Source organism: Prionailurus bengalensis, chromosome B2 (assembly GCF_016509475.1).
Source record: "Prionailurus bengalensis isolate Pbe53 chromosome B2, Fcat_Pben_1.1_paternal_pri, whole genome shotgun sequence".
NCBI lineage: Eukaryota > Metazoa > Chordata > Mammalia > Carnivora > Felidae > Prionailurus > Prionailurus bengalensis.
Window position 1 is genome coordinate 4819479 of NC_057349.1, and position 25089 is coordinate 4844567.

The 25089-nt window shown below is 44.0% G+C and overlaps 1 protein-coding gene across 2 annotated transcripts in view; it reads left to right on the top strand.

Annotated features, from left to right (window-relative positions):
- The window catches only part of LOC122489153 (cytidine monophosphate-N-acetylneuraminic acid hydroxylase), a 104366-nt gene extending 93915 nt beyond the window's left edge, over positions 1–10451 (top strand). For both annotated transcript variants that reach the window (XM_043590682.1, XM_043590683.1), the window contains 3 exons: positions 4437–4552; positions 6996–7091; positions 9133–10451. In XM_043590682.1, the coding sequence (XP_043446617.1) occupies positions 4437–4552; positions 6996–7071 (192 nt within the window). In that variant the 3' untranslated portion in view covers positions 7072–7091; positions 9133–10451. The remainder of the gene's footprint in view (positions 1–4436; positions 4553–6995; positions 7092–9132) is intronic.
- Positions 10452–25089: the final 14638 nt, after the last annotated feature.

A 25089-nucleotide genomic window follows, 5' to 3' on the forward strand; every position in this document is an offset into this window, starting at 1 on the left:
AGAGTCGTTTTAGATTTACGGAAAAGCTTGCGAGGATGGTACAGAAGATCGTTAACACCTTCCTTTACTGTGGTAGTTGTCGCAACTAATGAGGCAGTGTTGAAACATAATTATTAACTGAAGTCCGTACTTGCTGCTTTTTGAGTCCATGGCAAAGACTGGCTCCTCTACATGCTTACTGCCCAAACCCGACCCGCTTAAGCTATCATCAGACCCGCAAGCCTCGAGATCTCTGCCTCCTTCCCCCCAGTGGACCCAGTGGGCATCCCTATAAAAGGAATTCAGTCAACATAAATCAACACATCTTTGATAGAGCTCCAGTTTTGAGCAAATCCCTGACCTGTAGCGCCATAATGGAAAGGGAGAGCTATTGCTTTGGAGACCGCTTCAAGCTTAGGACTGGTGCCCCCTCCCTGCTGATTATTATAGGCTTTGAGTAAGTGATTTAACCTGTCCAAGCCTTGGTTTTTTCTTTCCATGGGATGTATTCCCACTCTACCACTTTGTGGTAGTCACATAACTAATAATATACAGGAGCATGCGCTGTAATTTTAAATTCTATGTGAATGTAAACATAACGACCATTCGGGAAATTAGGAGGATATACGGTCTGCCCTTGAACTTGTTACTTGTGCCATATAAACGCACGCTACTTTAATTGCAGTGGTTTAAACGTACCTTTGGATAACAGATGTGTTCTTAAACGACCTTTTAATATTTTGATTTGTATTTTAAGGTTTCGTAAAGTACTTGCTATTGAAGAGAATCCTAGGTCGAAACTTCAGTACAACCAATGACTTACTGCCTGCTTTCTGGGTTTTAAAAAAAACTGGGTTTTCACATAGAGGAGAACCCTGTGTTGAAGCACCCATTTTAAGCAAAATGGATCTATTACATTTATTGCTTTATTTAACAAACGCATAGCTCTAAGCACTTTATAAACATCAAGTCATTTATTCGGCAGCAATCTCTGGACAGAGATCACTATATCCCCCACTTCTGGATGAGGGTAACGCCATACCGGCGGTCAGGAACTTGCCCGCAGGCTGTCCAGCTGGCAAGCGGTGGGGCACAGGGCTGACCTCCGCTGTCTGGCTCTAGAGTCTAGCTAGACTCTAGGCTCTAGACTTTAGCCACTATGTTGCTCCTCAGATTCTGAATTTACAAAATCTGTACATTGAGGTATCTGTTCACCTTCAAGGAGATACATCTTCAGACTTTTCTGATTAACAAGTTCATGTAAAATATTCAGCGGAAAGTCGCTTTTTCACATCTGCTGGGTAAAGCAAGCAAGCAACCGCTTGCTGCAGATTTAAATGCACCGGGAAGTGCATCATCATCATGCCTGGTGCTCTGTGATGTGGCTCTCGGTGCTTTTATCTGCCAGGATCTTAGGGAGATTTTCTCATGCTGAGGTTTGCTTATGCCTACCCTTGGAAGCGCTCCTAGAGTCCTCTCATGCTGCCCGTTTCTGTTTTTGTTTTGTTTTGTTTTGTTTTCTTTTAAACCATTAATTGCCTTTCAAGCTCATAAGTATATCTTCTGTCTCACCAGCTCTCCGTGTCTCCTAGATGCATGGCCACTGCAGTCCACCTCCTCCTGCTCCAATCTGGATGAGCTCCTCTGGGTCTCTACAGATCTGTCACCCTGCGACGTCCCTTACCTGCCTCCAGACCCCGGCCAGGTCCCAACCTTCTTTGCTTTTACACTTTCTGCTTAAGTCACTGCCACAGAAGGGATGCGTGGGAGCTGAACTTTACATAGTTTCCTGCCTCACGTCGCAAGGCAGTTTAGCCGAGCGCACGACGCTGGCTAGCAGGTTACCTTGCGTGGACGTGGAGGGCGTTGCTCCTTTGGCCTCTCCCCGTGTGCCCCGCTGCTTACCGCAGGCTGATCTTTCTTCCTTTGTAAGTGATTTTGGAGAAGTAAGGGATTCATCTGTATTTACCAGTGACAAGACCTTTCCCCAGCTGGTGTAGGGCTCTCTGTGTCTGTATAGGACTTGTCATCGGCGGGCTTTACCTAAAGTCAGGGATCACATGCTTCAGTGCTCACCGCTGGCTCAAGGCAGGTTGGAAACAGGAGAGCAGAGTGGGGACTATCACGTGGAAGGGGGCAGCGCCTGATGAGCCCCAGCTGATCGGAATATTCCAGAGAACTCAGAAGCCTGGATTTTTATGTGAAATACCCAGATTTACGAATGAGCACAAAACTAACTCAGTTTGTTAAAAAGGGACCGCGGGCTCTATGACCCGCGAGCTAGGCTGTTTGGTCAGGGGGTCACCAGTTTAAGTTATGGGGGTGAACAGCTAGCTGTTAGGTCGGGGGTCCCCTAAGCTCCAAAGTGTGGAGCTCCTGGCTTTGGGACATCACGAGGAAACCACCCCCTTGGGCTCCTGCCAGAATCCATTCCATTTACTCAGAGAACTGTCTGAAGGTATTCAGTGAGAACAGCGCGTAGGGCCATAGGAACAGGTCAGCGGTTGCATGTACGTCATGCTGTGTGTCCTCACATCGCCCTTGGGACCCACCTCTGCCCCCTGCACGTCTGGACGCCCCTCCCCACGCGCTCTGGGACTCTGCAGACTCTGTCTTTGGTTGCCCCTCATCAGCCTACATTCCAGATTGAAGTTAGTTGAAATCTCTTGCTGGTCAACGACTCCCTTTGTTTCCTGTTCCGTGACAGCTGATACCTGTATACGTGCGTTGTGAACACGCTGGTTGGGCCTGAGAGTGCACAGAACACAGGTGGTTTATTGCGCGTGACCGGTCCATCTTTTCAAACTGAAGTCCTTTCTCCATTCCTGTGACTCTACCCCTGGGGTTTTTTCGCTTCCCGACTCTTCTCCTGCATTCTTCCAGGGCCTCTCTTTCTCCAGGCATCACTTAAAGTTCTTGTTTCCCCCCCAGGGTGCTGTGTTCAAATCATTCTTCCTCCCGCGCCTCCTCTCTGCTGGTACCGCGTCTCCGCTAATGAGTCCAAAATCTGTATGTCCTGCCCCACAACACGCTCGGGCTTGGGATTCTTTCCAGTCAGTGGCCCGCCCGATATCGCCACCCCATCTCCAAATCCTCATCACCTCCTTTTCAACTTGTTCAAATTCCAGCTCATCCTCTTCCTTCTCTAGAACCGCTCTTTTCTGGATTTTTGGCAGCACTGACCCCCGACGATGAGCCACGCTTGACACGGTGGCCCTTTCCCTCACCCCCAAAGCTCATCAGTCACCAGGACCTTCCCATCTGTACCCCAAATCCTTCTCAGTTGTGTCCCCCGGTCTTCTGTGTGCTCTTCTCCAGATTGAAAGGTTAGAAAGGCCATCTCCTTGTCTGGTGTGAGGAACGAGACCTCAGGCTCACGAGGGGCAGGCTCATCCCGGCCCAACTGCAGTCACGTTTCTAAATCTTCTGGTGGAAGAACAGAGCCGCTGAGCTGTGTCCGCGCTCACAGCGGATGTCATCTTTTTGGAGGGAAGGTGCAGGCGAGACAAGTAAACCACGGTGTCCATCTCGTCACCCTACGTCACGTAATGGCGTGTCATTTCCGGAAGTTGGCGTCTAGTGGCTTCCGTGTGCTGTTTCCCAGGGACAAATCCAACGCCCGATACCGACAAAGCTCCTGGTGACCTTTAGCGCTGGTGCGGCTGCCGTGTCGAAGCCACCGCGGATCTTTGCACACTTCTTTTTATAAATGATATCAGTTTTTTCTCCCAACAGTCCTGTAAGAGAGGAAACTGAGGCTGAGCCAGGTTAAGGTCACCTGAGTAGTAATCCCTCGGCTGACGCTCCAAACCATCTCTGCTTGTCTGCTAATCCTGAACTCTTCTGACGCCTGCCCCGAGCTTCTGTGTCGGGAGTTGAGATTCTCGAAAGGGAAGGGCCTGACCCCCTACCTGAGGTGGTCTTGCTGTGAGGCAGGCCCGAAACCCGCAGACGGCCGGAGACCCGGACGCTCGGCTGTGCCGCAGAATGTTCCGGCGGGAGACTGGAACGCGCCACTTTGAGAATAACACTGTAGCGCCCACTTGTGCGGAAAGCTTACTGTGCAGCGGGTGTCTTGGATGTGCGTCGACTCAGTTAATCTCACAGCCACCCTCGGAGGAGGGTTCCGTCATCTGCGTTCTGTAGATGAGGAGACTGAGGCACAGAGCGGTTGCTAATTCCACACGCTGGAACGTGGATTTCGAGCCAGCGATGTGACTGTGCCACGAGGCTTGCTTCCCCAGCTCCAGATCCCTTTCCCGTTTCCTTCCCTCACTTCCTGCTGAGCTCAGGTCCCTTCTTTCCAACCAACCCCCCACCCACACCCCGGCCTGTGACATCTACTGTGACTGCCCGGGTCCCTGCCGTCCCAGACAGCTGCTTCTCCCAGGGACATGAGGGGTCGGTACTCGGTGCTGGCTGGGTCACCCCTGCTCTTCATTCCATGTCTGTTTCAGATTCGGAGCCGGGTTGACGTCATCAGACACGTGGTAAAGAACGGTCTTCTCTGGGACGACTTGTATATAGGATTCCAAACCCGGCTGCAACGGAGTCCTGACATATACCATCACCTGTAAGTTGGAAAGCGCCTGGCACGTGCGAGGCCACCGTGGAGGACGCCACGGATATATAAGCAGAGTCAGGGACTGACTGTGCCCCCATATTCTGGTGGATGTGCGAGATTCCACCATTAGAGCTTCATTCCTTTGTTAACCTGTAAAAAGCAAATCTGATTACAAAAGTAATATTTTAAAGAGTCATTTATACCTTCACATGGATGTGTTTCAGTTCCTTTCTGGAACTGAACCACATTTCCTTGGTACAAGAAATGAAAGGACATTATGAGAGGGAAGGAGGGCGTTTGCCAAGACAAGAATGAGGGGCAGTGTTTACGTGACAAAGTCATGGTCATTGAAGACAGACCTTTCCCACATCACATTTTGGCCTGTGCTCAACTCCAGGGTGCATTTGGAGGACGGTTTGGTTAGAGGGGATGGCCCACTGAGTGTCTGCCCGCCCTCCACTTCAAAAACCATGTAAGTCTCCCGTTACACAACTGTACATCTTTAAGACTGTACTTGGAATATTTGAGCTGAGACATCAGAAAGGCCCATTGGCCATGTTTACATTTGCCAAAGAATCACCAAGAGGGAGAATCGTTTCTTATCATTACCACTGACCCTATGAAAAGTGCAGGAATTTCACTGTAAGTAAGCAAAATGTACCATCTGCCTCGGCCTTGAGCCCGCAGCACAGGCGTGTCTCTCTTTTACCGATTTCCTTTTGAACGTTTTAAAATTATTTTTAGAAAATGTAAAGAATGGTGAAGCATGCGAAGTAAAAAGTAAATAACACCACCCCACCCATCCCGCAAAACCCTGTTTCCTGCCTCTCCCCCCGCCCACTCACCAGAGCTCTCTCGGTAACTCTCTTCAAGTTCAGTGCGTATCAGTCATCCCAGGCCTGTTTCTGTCACCATTTCTCTGGTACGATGTCCCATACAGTTGGAGGGAAAAGTTTGTTGTTGCCGTTAATTTTTAAATATAATCTGAGTACGAAAGATCGGTGGCTTGCATTTTTTTTTTTTTACTCATCAGTGTTATCTTTGGCATCCCTCGTGTTGAGACACACACAGATCAGCCTCAGTTTTTTATTTAAAGATTTTCGTTTTACATAATCTCTACACCCAAGGTGGGGCTCAGACTCACGACCCCGAGATCAAGAGTCACGTGCTCCACCGACCGAGCCGGCCGGGAGTCCCAAACCTCAAACTTTTTAATGGCTGTAAAACATGTTTGACTTTTGTTCATTTTGAACAGAACATATGCCTGACTTCTTGTTCTGGAAACACAGGAATGAAGCCACTTTTGGGGAGATTCAAGAGGTTATTTTCTTAAGAAAATAGTTTCCTCTTGTAGGATATTGGTGCTGAAGACTATTTTGTTCTGTTGTTTGGTAATGAAGGTCATAAATGTAAGAGGATCCCCTAATGAATCATGGGAAACAGTCACAGCCCAGTTTATCTTTGTCTCTCTTCAAATGGGATTTATGAGTTTATTGAACATTTTACTGGTTGTAAAGATAATATATCTCCACTGTAGAAAGTTTGAGGAAAGGTATTTAAAAATTCAAAAAGAGTTAAAACCACAAATGTCTCCACCCCTCAGAGAGAGCCGTTTATATCTGGTTAATCTTTCCTTTTCATTTATAAGCACCTACACATGTGCTTTCTGTAAACATCCAGTAATATTGTATGTACTTTTAAAAATGTTTATTTATATTAGAGAGCACATGAGAGAAAGGGGGAGGGACGGGGGGGGCAGGAGAGAGAATCCCAAGTAGGCTCATGCTGTCAGCGCAGAGCCCAGTATGGGACTTGAACTCACGGACTGTAAGATCATGCCCTGAGCAGAAATCAAGAGTCGGACGCTTAACCGACTGAGCCCCCCAGGCGCCCCTAATATCATGTGTCCCTTTGTACCTACGTGTTTACTGAACAATCTTTGATCTACCTGTAAGTTGTTTCTAACTTTTCACTGTTGGATGATGTGGCGGGTTAACATGTCGGTGTTTCTTGTCAGGGCGGTTTCCTCAGGACACATTCCCACGAGCGGAGCTGCAGGATCCAGCGAGCACACAGTGCATAGGCTTTGGGCACAGTCTGCCCACTTGTTCAGGGAAGCCAGTTTATCTCCCCAGATACATGTAGGAGAAGACCCAGCTACCTGGACCCTCACTAGTACCGGGTTCTAATCCTTTTGTGTACAGAATACTAATCTATATTTTCACATACGAGAATTCCTTAAAGCAAGGCCCGCCACGATAAGATAAAAATAAGACACAGTTGTCCTGGTTTAAGGGTCCGCATTCAACACACTGAAAATGCCAGGCACTGAAACAGTACAGAAACCCCATCTCTTAGGGGAGGGCTCAATACCAGGTACCAAACAGATCTTGGCCAAGCAGCCGTCATGGAAATTTCCAAAACGTATTTCCGCGCTTTATCTCCTATACAGGTTTTGGAACCATTTTCAAATAAAACTCCCTCTCACGCCACCCAACTGGAGGTCCTTCCTGATGCACTGTGGGTAGAGCAGACCTGAGCTTTCCAGGTGAGGCATGCCGTAAGTCTGGGAGACACCCTTGTCGTAAATCCTGTCACTCTCTCTCGGGCGTCCAAATTAGGCAGGCGCCATACCTGTCAGAAAACCTGACTTTCAGGGGAGTGAGAAGAGCTAACATTACAAGAAGAACATTCAAGTTTAGAGATAAAGAAAGAAAATGAGCAGTGGGTACATCCAGTCCAAGTCCGTAGAGTGTTTGGTCTGGTTGACGTGAACATACGGCCAGTTAAAAAACAAGACGGAAATTATCCAGGAGGGCAGTGAGTGTTCAGAGCTAAATCCTGAACACAGAGCAGCAGAAGAAACCAAAGGGAGGAAAACTGAAAAACAGAGTATGATGGAAAATATCACCTCCCCATTTGCAATAGTCCTCTCCCGTTTTCAAGCCGATAGAGATCAGTTTGTCTGGTTCAAATCAGATTTGACAGTTCTTCCTACCGCTTGGGATGGGATCTTATTAACTGAATTAAAAATTATGTTTCCTCACACTTACCATTAGAAAGATCACATGATATTATTGTGAAGATAGTAAATTCTTTGCCTCATGCATTTATTTATATATTTATCCCACCAACACTGTCTCATCACATTGTACGGCAGTAACCTGTTTTCTGCTCAGTAGACTCTGATTTTCTGACTAGTAAACTCTCTTGCTTTTGTATCCCTAGTGCTTAGCGCTGTGCCCCATGCACATATGATTTTAGTCATGGTATGCGTTCAAGGAGGGAAGGAACAGTGACTTTGTGTCTCCCACTCTCAGTACGACTTGTCTCTTAAACTGGGCTTCAGTGTCCTTACCAGTAAAATTAAGGATCGAAAGAAAACATTTTTTTTTTCAGTTGTTAGGTTCTTTGTTCCCTATTCTAGCCCTTTGCTCCATACCCCAGTCCAGCACACGGCATCAGGCTAGATCTTCTAAATTAGGATTATAAGCCAAAAGGGAAGCCAAGGGAATTCACATATTACTGGATGATAAGCACTATGTTTGTGTTACAAACTAAGTGTTGGGAGTACTGAGGAGGGAGAGATTACATCTGACTTTTTGAAATGACCAGGAAGAACATTATGGAGCAGGTAGTATTTGGGGACCGTGGAGAGGCGAGGTGGTGTTCGGAGAGTGGCTCGAAGTTTGGGTAAAGTGCTTAATGAGGCTAAAACAGAGGGGAGGGATGGTGGAAAGAATATTCCAGACAGAAAGAGTGGCTGAAGTGAAAAGGGAGAAAAATGCAAGGTGGACTGGAGCCTTGAAGAGTCCTCCTGGGACAACAGAATAAGGGAAGTGGAGAAGAGGCATGAGTGGCCCTGAGGGAGCAGGGTCAGGGGGCCTCCGTGAAGGTGCTGAGTGCGTTTAGTAGTTAGAGAGGCCAGGAGGCATGGAAGGTGAGGAGGTAACGGACAGAAAAAGCACAGAGTTCACGGTCTCAGAGCCAGAGTAGTTCTGAAAGATGGACAGGGACGCTTCTGTGTAAGTGGGTGAACGAAATGGAGCGGTGATGAAGGCTACAGTCAGGAGGCCAGCGTGTGCATTTTCAAGTGGCCACGTCAGGAAGGCAATAAAGTATGGCGGTCAGCACCTCCGACTTGGAATCTGACTTCTCAAGTTAAAATCTGAGCTTTGTCACCTACTGGATGACCTTGGGCAAATTAGTGAACCTCCCTATGTCTCAGGTTTTCATCTGTAAAGTAGACATAATGATAGCACCCACTCACAGGGTTGTGTCACAGGTAAGTCACTGCTGAGTGAGTGAGTAGCATGTGATAAGTGGACAATAAATGTTAACTTTGTCGGCCTGATGAAATAGACAGGAGAGTCCTGTGACCTACAGTCAGCCACATGGTGAATCTGTAAAAAGTCGGGAGAAGAACCATATAGTTCAGTTCACAATCCAGTTTTAGACTCCTGCTGACCTTTGAAGCATCAAAGACTATGTAACTTGGACTAAAGAACAAGACAAAAAATTTGTCCCAATGCAACAAAAAATGAAAAAGTATTAAAGTGAGATTTACCCTTAATGTCTTTAATTCACAGAGATGCCAAACAACATAGAAAATTCAAGAATTTACTGATGCTGCGTCTTGAACACAGGAAGCTTATACCAAAGGGACTTATGCCTTATTGAAATCAACAGTGGATAATTACATGTTGCATTTGTGAGACGTTCACATATGTTTGTGGATCACTACATAGCCAGATAATTTAGATTTCACTTATTCCATACACAATTCTCTGTAAAAGAGGTGATGAACCCTACAGGAACAGACTGTCTATGGGAAACCAATCATAACAGGAAGAGATGTGAATCTGAGGGTTGAAGAAATAGAACAGGAGGAGACAGAATTCCCTCAAGGACAATGAGGAAACTGGAAGGGGGTGAGGTAACAAAAGTTGGGTTAGAAAAAGAGGAGAAGGAAGAGAAATGGATGAATGAGTGACTGTGAGAAGAAAGCAGGAAGGAGAAAAACTTAAAATAGTATTATGAAAGAAGAATCTAACGATAGACATTTTGTGCCTGAATAGATTGATTTCCCAAATAGGGTCCATTAAGAGAGTCAGGTAAGAGGACTTGTGGGCTGTTTTGAAAAAGATTGTTGAAATGCATGCATTTGCCGAAACAAGGCTGCAGAGGCTGCCCTAAAAGGAAAACTTTCATTGGGACTGAAATTATCTTGATTCTGGGGCAAAATTAGTCATTTCCTGCAGCTTATAAATTCTAACAAATGGAAAGATCTTTGGTTGATAAAAAAAAAAAATGAACACTAGCTAGTAATGAGTTTTGTAGACAAAAATCGTTCAAAATCAATAGACAAGCCAACAACAAGCATCCATACCTTGAAAAAGTTGGGAAATCCTCGTCTGACCGTACAAAAACATCGTTTCAGTGGTTGAGATAGGCAACTAATTTATCTAGTTTCTGCTACTGTCTGTAATTTTGGGTGATATTTGCACGATTAAGGCGCAGCCATGCACATGTATCCCTAGGAAATGTGACTGTTAACAAGGTTGCTATTTTACGTGTTGACGTTGCTAGTACAACACACGCACACACGCACACACACACCTCTCATCGACTGAACTTCAATGTTGATTTTCTGAGTGTACATACTACCTCTTTAATTCTGAAGATACAAGAATCCAGTGGTGAATTTACCTCCTTAAATATCTGAATTCACACTTCGTAATGGAAAGGTTGATCTATTTCTCATGACAATTAATACCAATGATGTTTCATTTTCCTGGTTCACCTCACACATTATGCATGTAATTCAGGAATTGTATTTTGTGATTTACACCGTGTGGTAAACTATTCAATCATTACTGAAAAATAAATGTAATATATATCGATCACATGTATGTTAAAATGTATATGATGAGCAAAGAAAAGATCATTTTAAAATGTGGACTCATTTTCTCGCCATTAAGCCCATCTTTACTTTCATGCTAACTTTCCGGTGATATCGTTCTGATTCCCTCTCTCCAACAATTCTTTCATATCACCAGGACCCTGCGTGCCCTCACTTTGTTCCTTACTCCTCTTAGATGGCTCTTTTCTACCTGTGTCTGCATCACCCTCTTCTTTCTTGTTCTCTACCCCACATCACCTGCCCTCTTTCCCTCTCTCGTATCTCATTTCCATGACTCAAACCAAAAACTGTGAAATCATCCTTTATGCCTTGCTCTGACATCCACTGCAGCAGCAAATCCTGTTACCTCCGCCTTCAAAATATACCCGGAGCCTATCCACTTCCTACCACCTGCACTGCTATCAAAATCCGGAGACAGAGGAAACTCATGGAAATAATCTTGGCATCGGGGGCTGATTTTCCTCCTGCCATGGATAGGCATCTGCCAATTCCAAAAGCCAAAAACCCGAATGCCTTGAAAATCACTCACACTCAAGGGGTGCCGGGAAAGCTGTTCATGGGGAGGTGGCTTGCAGACTGCAAAGACCTACCATAAAGCCACGGTAGAGAGTGTCCAGGAAGCTGCCATGCTGCTATTCATCTCACACTTTGGGAGCTCCACAGTAGAGCAACTAAGATGTAAGAGCCAGAACGGAAACCACTGCCTTCATTAGTGCCCCCCCTCCAGTGCCCTCCTCAAACAAAGCTTAACTTTGAACTAGGTAGCCAGGGGGAAATATTGATATCCGCACTGCAGGCAACGAAGAGGAGATTTGGAGCTGAGAGGCAATAAGTTGATAATTAAAACACACACTTGATAAAAATTTGTATTGTAATCGCCAGGGTAACCAGTGAAGGAATAGTAAAAGAAGGTGTAACCACAAAAGTAACACAGGGAAGATGAAATGATTTAAAAATATTAACCTGCAAAAGAAGCCAACAAAAGAGAAAATAATAGAACAGATAGGATGAATAGAAAGCAAACACCCAGATGGGAGAGTATATCAATATTTGCATTAAATATAAATGGACTAAATGCTCTCATTAAAAGAGACAGGAACAGACTGGATTTCAAAAGATGCTTTTTGGGGTGGGAGATGGGCCAAATGGATGAAGGGGGGTGAGGAGTACAAGCTTTCAGTTATGGAATGACTAATCACAGGGATGAAAGGTATAGCATAGGGAATATAGTCGGTGGTATTGTAACAGCATTGTATGGTGACAGATGGTAGCTATACTTGGGGTGAACATAGCACAATGTATAAATCTGTCAAATCACTTAAGTTGTACACCTGAGACTAATATTTTGTGTCAGCTATTCTTCAGTTAAAAAAAAAAAAACCTCTTTGGCTGCTTATGAGACACATTTTTAAAAGATAAGCATACTGAAAGCATGAAAGAAAAAAATGAGGGAATATATACTATAAAAACACTAATAAAAGATGGTACAGCTATCTTAATGTCAGATAAAGTGGAACACTCCGTAACGATAAAAAGGTTTTTTTTAATTCCAGTATAATTAAATACAGTGTTATATTGGTTTAAGGTGTACAATATAGTCATTCGATAATTCCATATATCACTCGGTGCTCATCACAAGAAGTATATTCTTAATCCCCATCGCCTACTTCACCCATCCCCTGCTCCCCCACCCCTCTGGGAACCATCTGTTTGTTTGCTGTAGGTAAGATCCTGTTTGTTGATTTGTCTCCTGTTTTCTTTGTTTGTTTTGTTTCTTATATTCCACATATGAGTGAAATCATATATTTCTCTTGTTCTGGCTGACTTATTTCACTTAGCATTATACTCTCTAGATCCATCCATGTTGGTGCAAAAGGCAAGGTTTCATCCTTTTTTTATAGCTGAATAATATTACATGTGTGTGTGTGTGTGTATCCATTCATTAGTCAGTGGACACTTAGGCTGGCTCCATACTTTGGTTATTGTAGATAATGCTGCTATAAACATAGGGGTGCATATATCTTTGCAGGTTAGTGTTTTTATATTCTTTGAGTAAATACCCAGTAGTGGGATTACTGGATCATAGGGTAATTCTATTTTTAATTTCTTGAGGAACTTCCATATTGTTGTCCACAGTGGCTGCACAGTTTGCATTCCCACCAACAGAGCATGAGGTTTCCTTTGGTTCTACATCCTCACCAACACTTGTTTCTTGTGTTTTTGATTTGAGCCGTTGTGACAGGTGGGAGGTGATATCTCAGTGTGGTTTTGATTTGCATTTCCCTGATGATGAGTGATGTTGTGCATCTTTTCATGTGTCTGTTGGCCATCTGGACGTCTTCTGCCCATTTTTTAATTGGATTGTTTGGGTTTTTTTGTGTGTCTGTTGAGTTGTGTAGATTCTCTGTATGTTTTGGATACTAACCCTTAATCGGCTATGTCATTTAAAAATATCTTCTCCCATTCAGTAGGCTGTTTTTTAATTTTGTTGATTGTTTCCTTTGCTGTGCAGAAGATTTTTATTTTGATGAAGTCCCAATAGTTTATTTTTGATTCCCCACCCCCTTGACTCAGGAGTCATATCTATGAAAAAGTTGCTATAGCTGATGTCAACGAAATGACTGCCTGTGCTCTCTCCTGGGATTTTTATGGTTTCAGGTCTCACATTTAGGTCTTTAATCCATTTTGAGTTTATTTTTGTGTATGGTTTAAGAAAGTGGTCCAATTGCACTGTTTTGCAGGTAGCTGACCAATTTTCCCAACACCATTTGTTGAAGAGACTGTCTTTTTTCCATTGTATATTCTTGCCTCCTTTGTCAAAGATTAATGGGCCATATAATGATGGGTTTATTTTGGGCTCTCTATCTTGTTTCACTGATCTGTGTGTCTGTTTTTGTGTCCGTACCGTGCTGTTTTGATTACTATAGCTTTGTACTATATCTTGAAATCTGGGATTGTGACACTCCTCACTTTGTTTTTCTTTACAAGATTGCTTTGGCTATTTGGGGTCTTTTGTGATTCTACACAAATTTTAGATTGTTCTAGTTCTATGAAAAATGCTGTTGGTATTTTGATAAGGATTGCATTAAATCTGTAGGTTGCTCTGGGTGGTATAGACATTTTAACAATATTTGTTTTTCCAGTCCATGAGCATGGAATATCTTTCTGTTTATGTTGTCTTCAATTTCTTTCATCAATGGTTTGTAGCTTTCACCTCCTTGGTTAAGTTGAATCCTAGATATTTTATTATTTTTGGTGCAATTGTAAATGGGACTGTTTTCTTAATTCCTCTTTCTGCTACTTTGTTATTAGTATGTAGAAATGCAATGGATTTCTGTCTATTGACTTTTTATCCTGCAACCTTACTGAATTTATTTATCACTTCTGGTAGCTTCCTGGTGGAGTCTTGGGGGTTTTCTATATATAGTATCATGTCATCTACAAATAGTGAAAGTTTTATTTCTTCCTCACCAGTTTGGATACCTTTTATTCCTTTCCCTTGTCTGATTGCTGTGGCTAGAATTTCCAATACTATGTTGAATAAAAGTGGGGAGGGTGGACATCCTCATCTTATGCCTGATTTTAGGGGAAAAGTTCTCAGTTTTTCACCATTGAGTATGGTGTTGTCTGTGGGTTTTTTATATACGGCCTTTATTATGTTGATGTACGTTCCTCTAAACCTAATTTGTTGAGGGTTTTCATCATGAATGGATGTTGTACTTTGTCAAGTGCTTTTTCTGCATCATCTGAAATTTTCATATGGCTTTTATCAATGTCATGCATTGATTTGTGAATGTTGAACCACTCTTGCATCCCAGAAATAAATTCCACTTCATTGTGGTACATGATTTTTTTAATGTATTGTTGGGTGCTGGCCTCATAGAATGAATTTGAAAGCTTTCCTTCCTCTTCTATTTTTTGGAATAGTTTCAGAAGAGTAGGTGTTAACTCTTCTATAAATGCTTGGTGAAATTCACCTGTGAAGCCGTCTGGTCCTGGACTTTTGTTTATTGGCAGCTTTTTGATTACTGACTCAATTTCTTTGCTGGTAATTGACCTGTTCAAATTTCCTCTCTCTTTCTGGTGGTTTTTGGGTGGTTATAGGTTCCAGGAATTTTATTCATTTCTTCTAGGTGGTCCAGTTTGTTGGCATATAAGTTTTCATAATATTCTTTTACAATCCTTTTTTCCCCTGTAGTGTTGGTTTCTTCTGTTTCATTTCTGATTTTATTTGACTCCTCTCTGTTATTTTGATGAGTCTGGCTAAGGGTTTATCAATTTTGTTGATCTTTTCAAAGAACCAGCTCCTAGTCTTATTGATCTGATCTATTGTTTTTTTTTAGTTTCTGTTTTGCTTATTTCTGCTCCAATCTTTATTATTTCCTTCTTTCTACTGGTTTTGGGTTTTGTTTGTTCTTCTTTTCTAGCTCCTTTAGGTGTAAGGTTAGGTTGTGTAATTGAGATTTTTCTTCTTGAGGTAGGCCCGTATTTCTATTAACTTCCCTCTTAAAACAGCTTTTGCTGCATCCCAAAGATTTGGGACCATTGTGTTTTCATTTTCATTTGTCTCCATATATTTTTTATTTCCTCTTTGATTTCCTTAAAATTTTTAAAAAATGTTTATTTATTTTGAGAGGAAAGGGAGGGAGAAAGAAGGGAGGGAGGGGGGGCACAGAGAGAGAGAGAATCCCAAGCAGGCTCTGTGCAGCCAGTGCGGGGCTCCATCTCACGAACTGTGAGATCATGACCTGAACCAAAGTCAAGAGTTGGACATTTAAACAACTGACCCACCCAGCTGCCCCTCCTCTTTGATTTCTTAACTGACCCATTTCTTGTGTAGTAGCATGTTATTTAACCTCCATGTATTTGTGTTCCTCCCAGATTTTTTGTTGTGGTTGACTTCTAGTTTCATAGTCGGAAAAGACACATGGTATTACTTCAACTTTTTGAGTGTGTTGAGACTTGTTTTGTGGCCTAATATGTGATCTATTCTGGAGAATGTTCCATGTGCACTGAAAAAGATTATTCTGCTGTTTTAGGATGGAATACTTTGAACATATCTGTTAGATCCATCTGGTCCAGTGTATCATTCAAAGCCACTGCTTTCCTTGTTGATTTTTTGTTTGGATGATCTGTCCATTAATGTAAATGGGGTGTTAAAGTCCCCTACTATTATTTTATTCCTATGGATTACTTCCTTTATGTTTGTTACTAGTTGCTTTACGTATTTGGGTGCTCCCATGTTGGGTGAATTAATATTTACCATTGTTATATCTTCTTATTGGATTGTTCCCTTTGTAATCATAAAGTGTCTGTCTTTGTCTCTTTGTTATAGTCATTGCTTTAAAGTCTACGTCGTCTGATACAAATATTGCTACTCTGACTTTCTTTTGACGTCTGTTGGGTTGGTAAATGTTTCTCCATCCCCTGACTTTCAATCTGCAGGTATCTTTAGTTCTGAATGAGTCTCTTGTAGGCAGCATAAACATGGATCTTGATTTTTTTTTTGTCCATTCTGTCATCTTATGTCTTTTGATTGGATCACTTAGTCCATTTACATTCAAAGTAATTATTGATAGGTATGTGCTTAATTGCCATTTTGTTACTTATATTATGGTTAATCTTATAGTTCTTCTCCGTCCCTTTCTTCTCTTGCTTTCTTCTCTTGGATGCTAGTTTCCTTTAGTGATTATACTTGGATTCCCTTTTCTCTTTATTTTTTTGTATACCTGTTACCAAATTTTGGTTTTTTATTACCATTAAGTTTATATATAACATCTTCTGCGTATAGCAGTCTGTATTAAGCCGATGGTTGCTCAAGTTTTTACCCACTCTGAAGCACTAAATTTTTACTCCTCTCCCCTCCACGTTTTGGCTATATAGTGTCATACTTTACATCCTTTTATTTTGTGAACCCCTTGACTAATTTTTATAGATATACTTATTTTTATTGCTTTTGTGCTTCCTACTTTTCTTATTCCCACTTATGGTCTTTCCTTTCCATTCAAAGTGTCCCTTTTAACATTTCTTGTAAGGCTGGCTTAGTGGTGACGACTTCCTGTAACTTGTTTTTCTGAGAAACTCTTTGTCTCCTTGTATTCTCAATAATAGCCTTGCTGGATAGAGAATTCTTGGCTGCAGATTTTTTCTTTCCTTTTAGTATTTTGAATATGTCATTCTATTAACTTCTGGCCTGCGAAATTTCTGCTGAAATATCAGCTGATAGCTTCATGGAGTTTCCTTTGTATGTATCTGATTTCTTTTCTCTTGCTGCTTTTTAAAGTGTTTCTTTATCACTACTTTTTGTCGTTTTAATTACTGTGACTTGGTGTGGACCTCCTAGGGTTGGTTTTGTTAGGGGCTCTCTGTGCCTCCTGGATCTGGATTTCTGTTTCCCTCCCCAGATTTGGAAAGTTTTCAGCTATTATTTCTTCGAATACATCTTCTTCCCCCAGCCCTTTTTTTTCCTCTTCTGCTTCCAAGATCGCTATAATGTGACTGTCATTCTCCCTGCTGATGGTGTTGCATTCCCTTAATCTATTTTCATTTTTTCATGATTTTTCTCTCTCTCCTGTTCAGCTTGATTGCTTTCAGTTACTCTGCCCTCCAGTTCACTGGTCCATTCTTCTGCCCCCCCCCCCCCACTCTACTGTTTATTCTCTCTGGTGTATTTTTATTTTAATCATGGAGTTCTCCATCCCTGATTGGTTCTTTTTCATGTGTTCTGTGTCTTTCTTGAAAGTCTCGCTGAGTCTCTCCACTCTTTCTCGAGTCCAGTGAGTGTCTTTATGACCGTTACTTAAAATTCTCTGTCAGGCATGTTACTTACCTCCATTTCATTTAGCTCTCTTACTGAGATGTGGGACATATTCCTTTGTCTCCTCATTTTGTCTCCCTGTCTGTGTCTGTTCCTATTTATTAGGAGAGTAAGCTACGTCTCCTGCTCCTGAAGGCCGTGGCCTTGTAAATAGCAGGTCCTGTGCGCCCGCCGTGTAATGTCCCCCGTTCTCCAGAACCTGGCGCTTCAGCAATGTCTCCTGTGTGTTGCACGTGCCCTGCTGTTGTGGCCGGGCTGTGTTTGCATTTAGTCCAGTTGGCTGTAATGTCTCCCTCTGCCTGATTGTGGGCAGTGTTTGATCCCTGTGTCGTTAGCGGGCCGGTCTGGGGCCGATTTGGGCTTGAATTGAGTCAGATCAGGCATTTGTCAGAGATGCAGTAGAAGAAAATGTTGGGGGGATTTCCTCTGTGTTGTCCCCTGAGGACCTTTGGTTGGTGGGTGGGGTCTGCAGTTAGACCAGGTGTCAGCCACAGTGGGGCTGCCGTAGGTGGTTATCTTCCCCTCGCCTTGGGGCTGGGGTCAGTTTGGTGTGACACTGGGCCCTATCAGGGGTGCCCGCACACTGCCGGGTTGTGGCTCTGCTTTGGATGGACTTCTCCTGAGAGTGGGGCCACCGGATAACTGGGGGCCAGGGACGCACTGCCATCAAGGCCAGTGCCAGTCTGCCGTGGGAGGGGATTTGCAACGAACCGGAAGACTCCAGCTGAGACCGAGATGAGTGGGATTTGAGCAGGGGCGGGCAGGGCACACTGTTTGCAAGCTGGGTGGAGACTGTTCCCACTTCCTTGGTTCTCGCAGGTGTCTGTGTATCTTGGCCGGGGGTCAGGGGAGGGAAGCCGCACCTGCCAGCTCTTTTGCTCTTGGAGAAGTCTCCCGACAACCCCCGCCCTTCCAGCACCCACTCTGAGATTAGTGAACGAATCCCCTCCCATACACCCCAGGCACTTCTCAAACTGCTGCTTCTGTGCTGCATCTTAGTGGGGCTGTTTTTTGCGCTGTTTCTTTAAGGGCAGGGACTCAGTTTCTCATCCTCCTCTGGCTTACCTGGAGCCGAGCCCACTGATTTTTAAAGTTCCAGGTGTTAAGCCCCGCTGATTGTAAGAACCCACAGAGTTAGGCCTTCTGGTCTTCAAACCCAAACATTATGGGGATTTGTCTTCCTAATGCAGGTCCCTTGTGTTTTGGGTGCCTGGTGTGGGATCTGCTCCTCTCTCCTCTCCCTCTGCACCTGCAGCATCCCCTCCCAGGATCAGATGACCAGACCCAGGGCTCAGTTTGACTCCTGATCCAGCCTCCACCCTTCCTACCCTTTTCGATGTGGCCTCTTCTTCTCTACATTTACCCATGGGGACTCCGTTCTGCCAGGATTCAGGCCATTTTCTGGGTCATTTGCACTGATGTGGGTGTTATCTAGTCGTACCTGTGAACTGAAGTGAGCGTAGGATCCTCCTCCTCTGCCATCTTCCCCGGAAGTCTCCACAAGGATAGAAGTTTTAGTTAACCAGGAATACATAAAAATCTAAATTTGTATGTATATCATGGCATAGCCTCAAAATGTATAAAGCAAAGAATGACATAACTAAATGAAGAAACAAAGTCAAATCATAGTGAGGTATCTGAAAATGCCTCCAGTAAATGATGAACTGACCAGACACACACACACACTCAGTGAATACACAGACGATTTGAACAATACAGTTAAATACAAAGTCCTCGTTGACATCTAGAGAAACGTGCCCCCAACACCTGCACAATACCCATTCTTTTCAAGAATACACAGATCGTTTACACGAAATGATGATACCCTAAGCTGTAAGGCAAAGCTCTGAAGATTTCAAAGATTTAAATCGTGTGGTGTGTTCTCATTCGACAGCACGACTGAGATAAAAATCAGCAAGATAATTATGAAGTCACCATGTGTTTTGAAATTAAGAAATAACTTCTAACGTACTGCTCTACGTTGAGTGTTCAAGTAGAAATGGAAATGTGGGAAAACTTTTCCATGCAGGCAGCTCGCTGGCAGACCCACGGCGCGTCCCAGCGTCCACCGGCCTAGTAGACTCGCCAAGGACGCGTTGAGAAAGGGCCACTCATCCTGTTCCGTCGATCGACTTAATCTCGTTCTGCACCAGTGTCTCGCTGTTCTCACTGTTTTCGTTTGAAAGCAGGAGGGGTGAATCCTCTCTTACTGCTCTCTTTCATCCACATTATCAACAGGACATTCCTGCACATCTTCTTTTCAGAACTGTAAGTCGGTCTCTCATGCTCGAGCTTGTTTTTGAAAAACCGTTGTGCTGGACAGCTTATCATTGGCAACTTTAGTCACATCTGGTGGGGATTAGAGAGATTTGAAGCAGGGAAGTGGTGCGGTGAGGCCGGGCCTAATGGAGGGGCAGGCATAGAAGGAAAGGGGCGGGGTGACGCTGAGATGTCCCGATGGAAAGACTTCACAGTTCAAATGCTCAAGGAGTTTTGAGGACCATTAAGTAACTTAAGTTATTTTCTTTGGTGAGCCAACGGCCCAAGGCAGGATACCCCAAGCCTTTTGCGTACTGCCACGGCATAAGTAGCTGACCCAAAAAGGAAGGCAAGACTTAGTATTCCCGAACTATGGTTTTATCTCTCTCCGCGATGTCTTATTTTTTTGGCATCTAAATCATGTTTTTGGTCTGTTAGAGGAAATGAAATCAATCTATTGATTTTCCTTGTGTACAAGCAAATGAGTAGGCTCATCATTATACTTCTTGGAGTTATTACCTGACAGATCATTACAGCTTTAAAAAAAAAACTGATTTCAACTGGAGCTAGTCATTATTTCCATTAAAATTATTTTACTTATGTAAATAGCCATTGGAAATGTCTTCCCTTATGTAATATAAATTATAACAAGAAGTGTGCAAGATTTAAATAAAGAAAACAATAACATTTTGCCAAAGAATATATAAGAAGACTAGAATAAATAGGAAAATACATCCTAGACAGAAATATTCTATGTTGTACCAGTCTCTAAATCCAGTGAAATCTCAGTAAATCTAATCTAAAACATCCCCCTGTATTCATAAAAAGCCCCAACAAATCTCTATCTAAAATAGTCATAAAAAGCCTCAACAAATAAAGCAATAAATGTAATCTAATACATCCCTGTATTCATAAAAAGCCCTAACAAATCAACAATAAAGATGTCAGCAATGAAACAAATTTTGGCACAACATATGAATAGGAAATTCTGTAAGGAAATACAGATGGCCAATAAAAAAATGAAAAGAAGCTTAAGTTCATTAACAGGGTGTTCCAAGATAAATATACAAGGGGTCATCTGCAGAATTATTATCATTTTAAAAATTAAAAGAAACTGGGGTGCCTGAGCAGTTGGGCATTGGACTTCAGCTCAGGTCACAATCTCACAGTCCGTGTGTTCGAGCCCCGCGTCGGGCTGTGTGCTGACAGCTCAGAGCCTGGAGCCTGCTTCGGATTCTGTGTCTCCCTCTCTCTCTCCCTCCCCTACTCGTGCTCTGTCTCTCTGTCTCTCTGTCTCAAAACTAAATAAAAACGTTTTTAAAAAATAAAAAATGAGAAGAAACAAGGATCGATTGTGAAATAGTGAAGTGTATTAGAGTAGATCACATTAAATAGCGGTTAAAAATGAGATAAACAAATATAATAAAGTGATTTCAAAGAAACAAAACTATTTTCTTTAAACAAGTATGTCAGAATCTATATCCAAATAGTTTTTCTCCTGTAATTCCTTTGGCAAATATGAACATTTAAAAAAAAATTTTTTTAAGTGTATTTATTTTTGAGACAGAGGGACCACGAGCAGGGGAGGGGCAGAGAGAGAAGAGAGAGCCATAATCTAAAGCAGGCTCTGAACCTTCCGCACAGAGTGCAATGCGGGGCTCGAACTCAGCAACTGTGAGGTCATGGCCTGATCCCAAACGAAGAGTTGGACGCTTAACCCACTGAGCCACCCAGGTGCCCCAGATAAGCATTTTTTTTTTTAAATGAAACTGAAAAGGGCACCTGGGTGGCTCAGTCGGTTGCGTGGCCCACTTCAGCTCAGATCATGATCTCATGGTTTGAGTCTGAGCCCCACATCCGGCTCTTCTGTCAGCACAGAGCCCACTTCGGACCTTCTGTCCCCTTTCTCTCTCTCTGCCCCGCCCCTGCTTGCTCTCTCGCTCTCAAAAATAAATAGGCATTAAAAAAAAAAAAAACCCACAATGAGATAGATTTATATTTTATTGATCCAGAAAGACCTAGAGTACATACTGTTAAAAGAACCGAGTTTCAAGAAATACAATATTATCACTTTTATGTTAAAATAATGCCACATATAATGCGCGTGCACGAGCGCGTGCCTCTGAGGAAGAAGATACAGGGAGCGGACACCGTCTGATTCATGGGGAGCAGACAAGCCAGGAGCAGCCACATGGTGGCGTCCTCCACCTGCTACTGAACACGCTTCCGTATAACTTAAATATGTTAAGACCCGAAAGCTTCCCTGCATCGGTTACGTAATTAGGAAAACAGAAATGTGAGCATGCGTCACGTAACAGCCTCGTTAGAGTCAACTGCCCTCGAACTCAGCTTGCTTTACCGGTTCTCTGCAATCTTCCTGTGTCTATCTCCTGGTCCATATCTTCGTGGGTGTGGGTTTCACATACTGCCACCTGTCAAAATAATCCCCGTGCCTCCGTCATATTCCATATTCTGAATGGACCGTGACTTGACCTCTATTCTTCTTCTACTGCGGAACAGTGACTGGCCTTCGGGAGACTGTCGTCCGCACAACTTTTCTCACGGTTTTGAATTCTTGGGACAGAACTCTTGAAGTTGGATCGCTGAAAGGAAGCGGATGAACAGTTGCGCTTTGGGTAGCATGTTCTCCAGGTGCCAGTGAAAGTACAAGTGTGACGGGTGGACAGTCTCCCACGCTCGGCTTGCGCGTGCACACCCCACGGAGCTGCGTAGTGTTGTTGCCTCTGCAGACACTTTGCACTCCTTGCTTGCACACCGTAGTCCTCTATTATTTCTCTTCTGCAAACTCCTTCAATACCTTCAGGGTAATCATATTTTCTAAAAACCAGCAACGACACAAATCTTAAAAACATGCAATACTTTTATGTATTCCAAAACATTAACCTAACAGAAGAAAGAAGACTGAATTCTGCCTCCCATTATGCTTATACATTATTTCAGCAGCTGGAAATCAAAGCTAATTCACCCAGTAAAATAGGTGACCTAGATTGCCAGGACACGTCTTTTCCCCTGCGGACTCAGCAAGTCTGTTTTGATTTGGATGCAGAAAACGTGCCTTGAATAGTTTTCGTTTTTCTGAGTCGGTGCCCATCCTGCCCCGGTCCAGGGAACAGGCGGACTAAGTGCGTCCGGAAGCCGCAGGGAGCGATGCCGTCGGTAGGTGGCGGAAGAGGACCACATCCCAGCCCGCCACGCGTTTCCCCCACCCCTCCCCCTCGGCCACCTCGTGTGGGCGGGGACCTCCGAGGACCCCGAGCAGCCGCTCTCACGCCATCGGGAGTCCGCCTCCTCTGGCGTCTCCAGGAACAGAGGGGTCTCATTGGAACAGAGGAGTCTCATTTGGATCCTCAGTGGTCCCTCGCCGAGGCCGGGCCGGGCTTCCCCTCCCAGGCCTGAGACCCCCTTCTCCCAGCGCCTCGCGCTGCAGGTCTGGCACGCTTCCCCCCTCCCAGCGCTCGGGGAATTTAGGAGACTACCGGGCAGGAGGCTAGAACTTCAAGTTCTGGGCCAGACATGACTTTTCCCTGTTTGGGAGGAAAAACACCTAAAATATTAAATCCTTTACAAGGAGACTTGTGAAGTGCACACAATTCCTATTCGGTCTTCCTTGCTTTCAAATCAAGAAGAAAGCCTAATATATATTAATATAATATATAATATTAAATAATAATAAATATATAAATAAATAATATATAATATTAAATTTTATATATATTATATGTATATGTACATATAAATACATATATACATATATATAAAATACATATATATATACAGAGACACACACACATATATATATATACACACATATATACATATACATACATAAGTATATGTGGGAGAAAAAGAAAAATTTTAAACCCTCATCCCTAGCTCACCCTCCCTTTAGGGGACCCCTTTCCACCCATAGAAACTGAGCCCAGGACCATGCCTGCTCCCAGGCAGTACATTCCCTTCAGCCTGGAATATTTACTCCAGTAATTCCTCAGGGGTCTCAGGCTATCAGCCCCAGGCTTCACTGCACCGAGACCTACAGACCCCTGGCTGACCCTGGTGGGGGGCGGGGGGAGGGGTCCTGTGGGCTTTGGCTTCAAGGCCTCCCAGTGCCCGGGCAGGCGTGGGCACTCTTAGGGTGGTTCTGCTGGAGACAAATGGTCCTCCAGGGAAACGTGCCATAACAGCTGAATCAGTAAACAAATCTTTACTTTCCGAGAAAACCATCTCAGATTTTAAGAAGGAAGGGAGGTTTTCCTCACTTGCCAAACGGTGCGGTTCAAAGTTCTCTTACTGTTCAGAACAACGTCACCTCTTGCCTTCGACATCATCACCGGGCACCCCCATTCCACCCTTCCTTTTGCAGCGTGCGTCTTTGAGCTGACCCAGAGTAAGAACTGTCTTCATGTCTGAGGCGTTTCCCTCTCGGCGAGCGCTCCCTTCAGGAACACAAACACTAGGCTCCCTTAACTCGGAAATGTCATCTCATAGGCATTAGATTCTTCGGTTCCTCCCCAGCCTCAGTCTATGGGAGGAGGGAAGGTGGGAGCTTTTTTTCTCCGGTTTCCGTGACAAACCACGATGGGAGGGCTGTGCCGCTCGGTGTAACCACAGACATCACACAACCGAAGGCGTGGTTCGGGTGTGAACACCCATGTGTTACTAGCAGTCTGATGCTCACAGAACGGGGGCCCCACCCAAGAATCCAGCTACAGGACTAAAGAAGGGGGTTTGTCCTTTTTTGAGGCCCAGATTGACCCAACCTGGACCCACGAAGACTTCGTCTCCATTAAAAGAGCATTTATAGGACTGGTCATTTCAGTGGCTGTAATTGACTCACGCAAATGGGACCCCAGTCACAGCGGTCAAAACTTTCATTTCTCCCTTTTGCACGAAACAACGGTGAGACTAGGGTTAATTTGCCTCCACGAAATAGGTCAGGCAAATTCTTACAAGGCCAGGCCATGAAGCAACATTTCCGGGGGCCTCAGGCCAATAGTTCTCTGGAAAAAAATGGAAATATCCGGGGCCTCGACAGGCCAGGGACATTCTAGTGCCCTCTGGGTAGACAGACATTATTAAGCACGCAGTTCAACTAGATATCGGGAACAACCAGACCGTTTCTGACAGTGAGTCTCAGCGGCCCCGACCGCACCAGCTGTCCAGTGCAGCTCTGGGGAACTTGGAGTGGATCCTGAAAATGGCACATGCCTGATAATCATGATTACTGGTATCGGGCTGTCCCTGTACTCTTCTTACCAAGTGTGGAGGAAGCCAGATAGGCTATTCTTTGGTGACATCACCCAAGGAAAATGGCCCCGTGTCCCTGGCCTAAAGGAGAACCACTTGGAATTTACTCTTCCCCTCGGGAGAACGAAATACTAAAGTTCATTCTCTTCTCCCATCGTGACCCGGGGCAGAAAAGAACGACTGGATGATTAAGGAGAAAGAGCAGTGCTCCAAACTGGACGAGTAGACGGAATACTGCTCGGCAATGAGAAGGAATGAAACCCTGCCATTTGCAGCAACGTG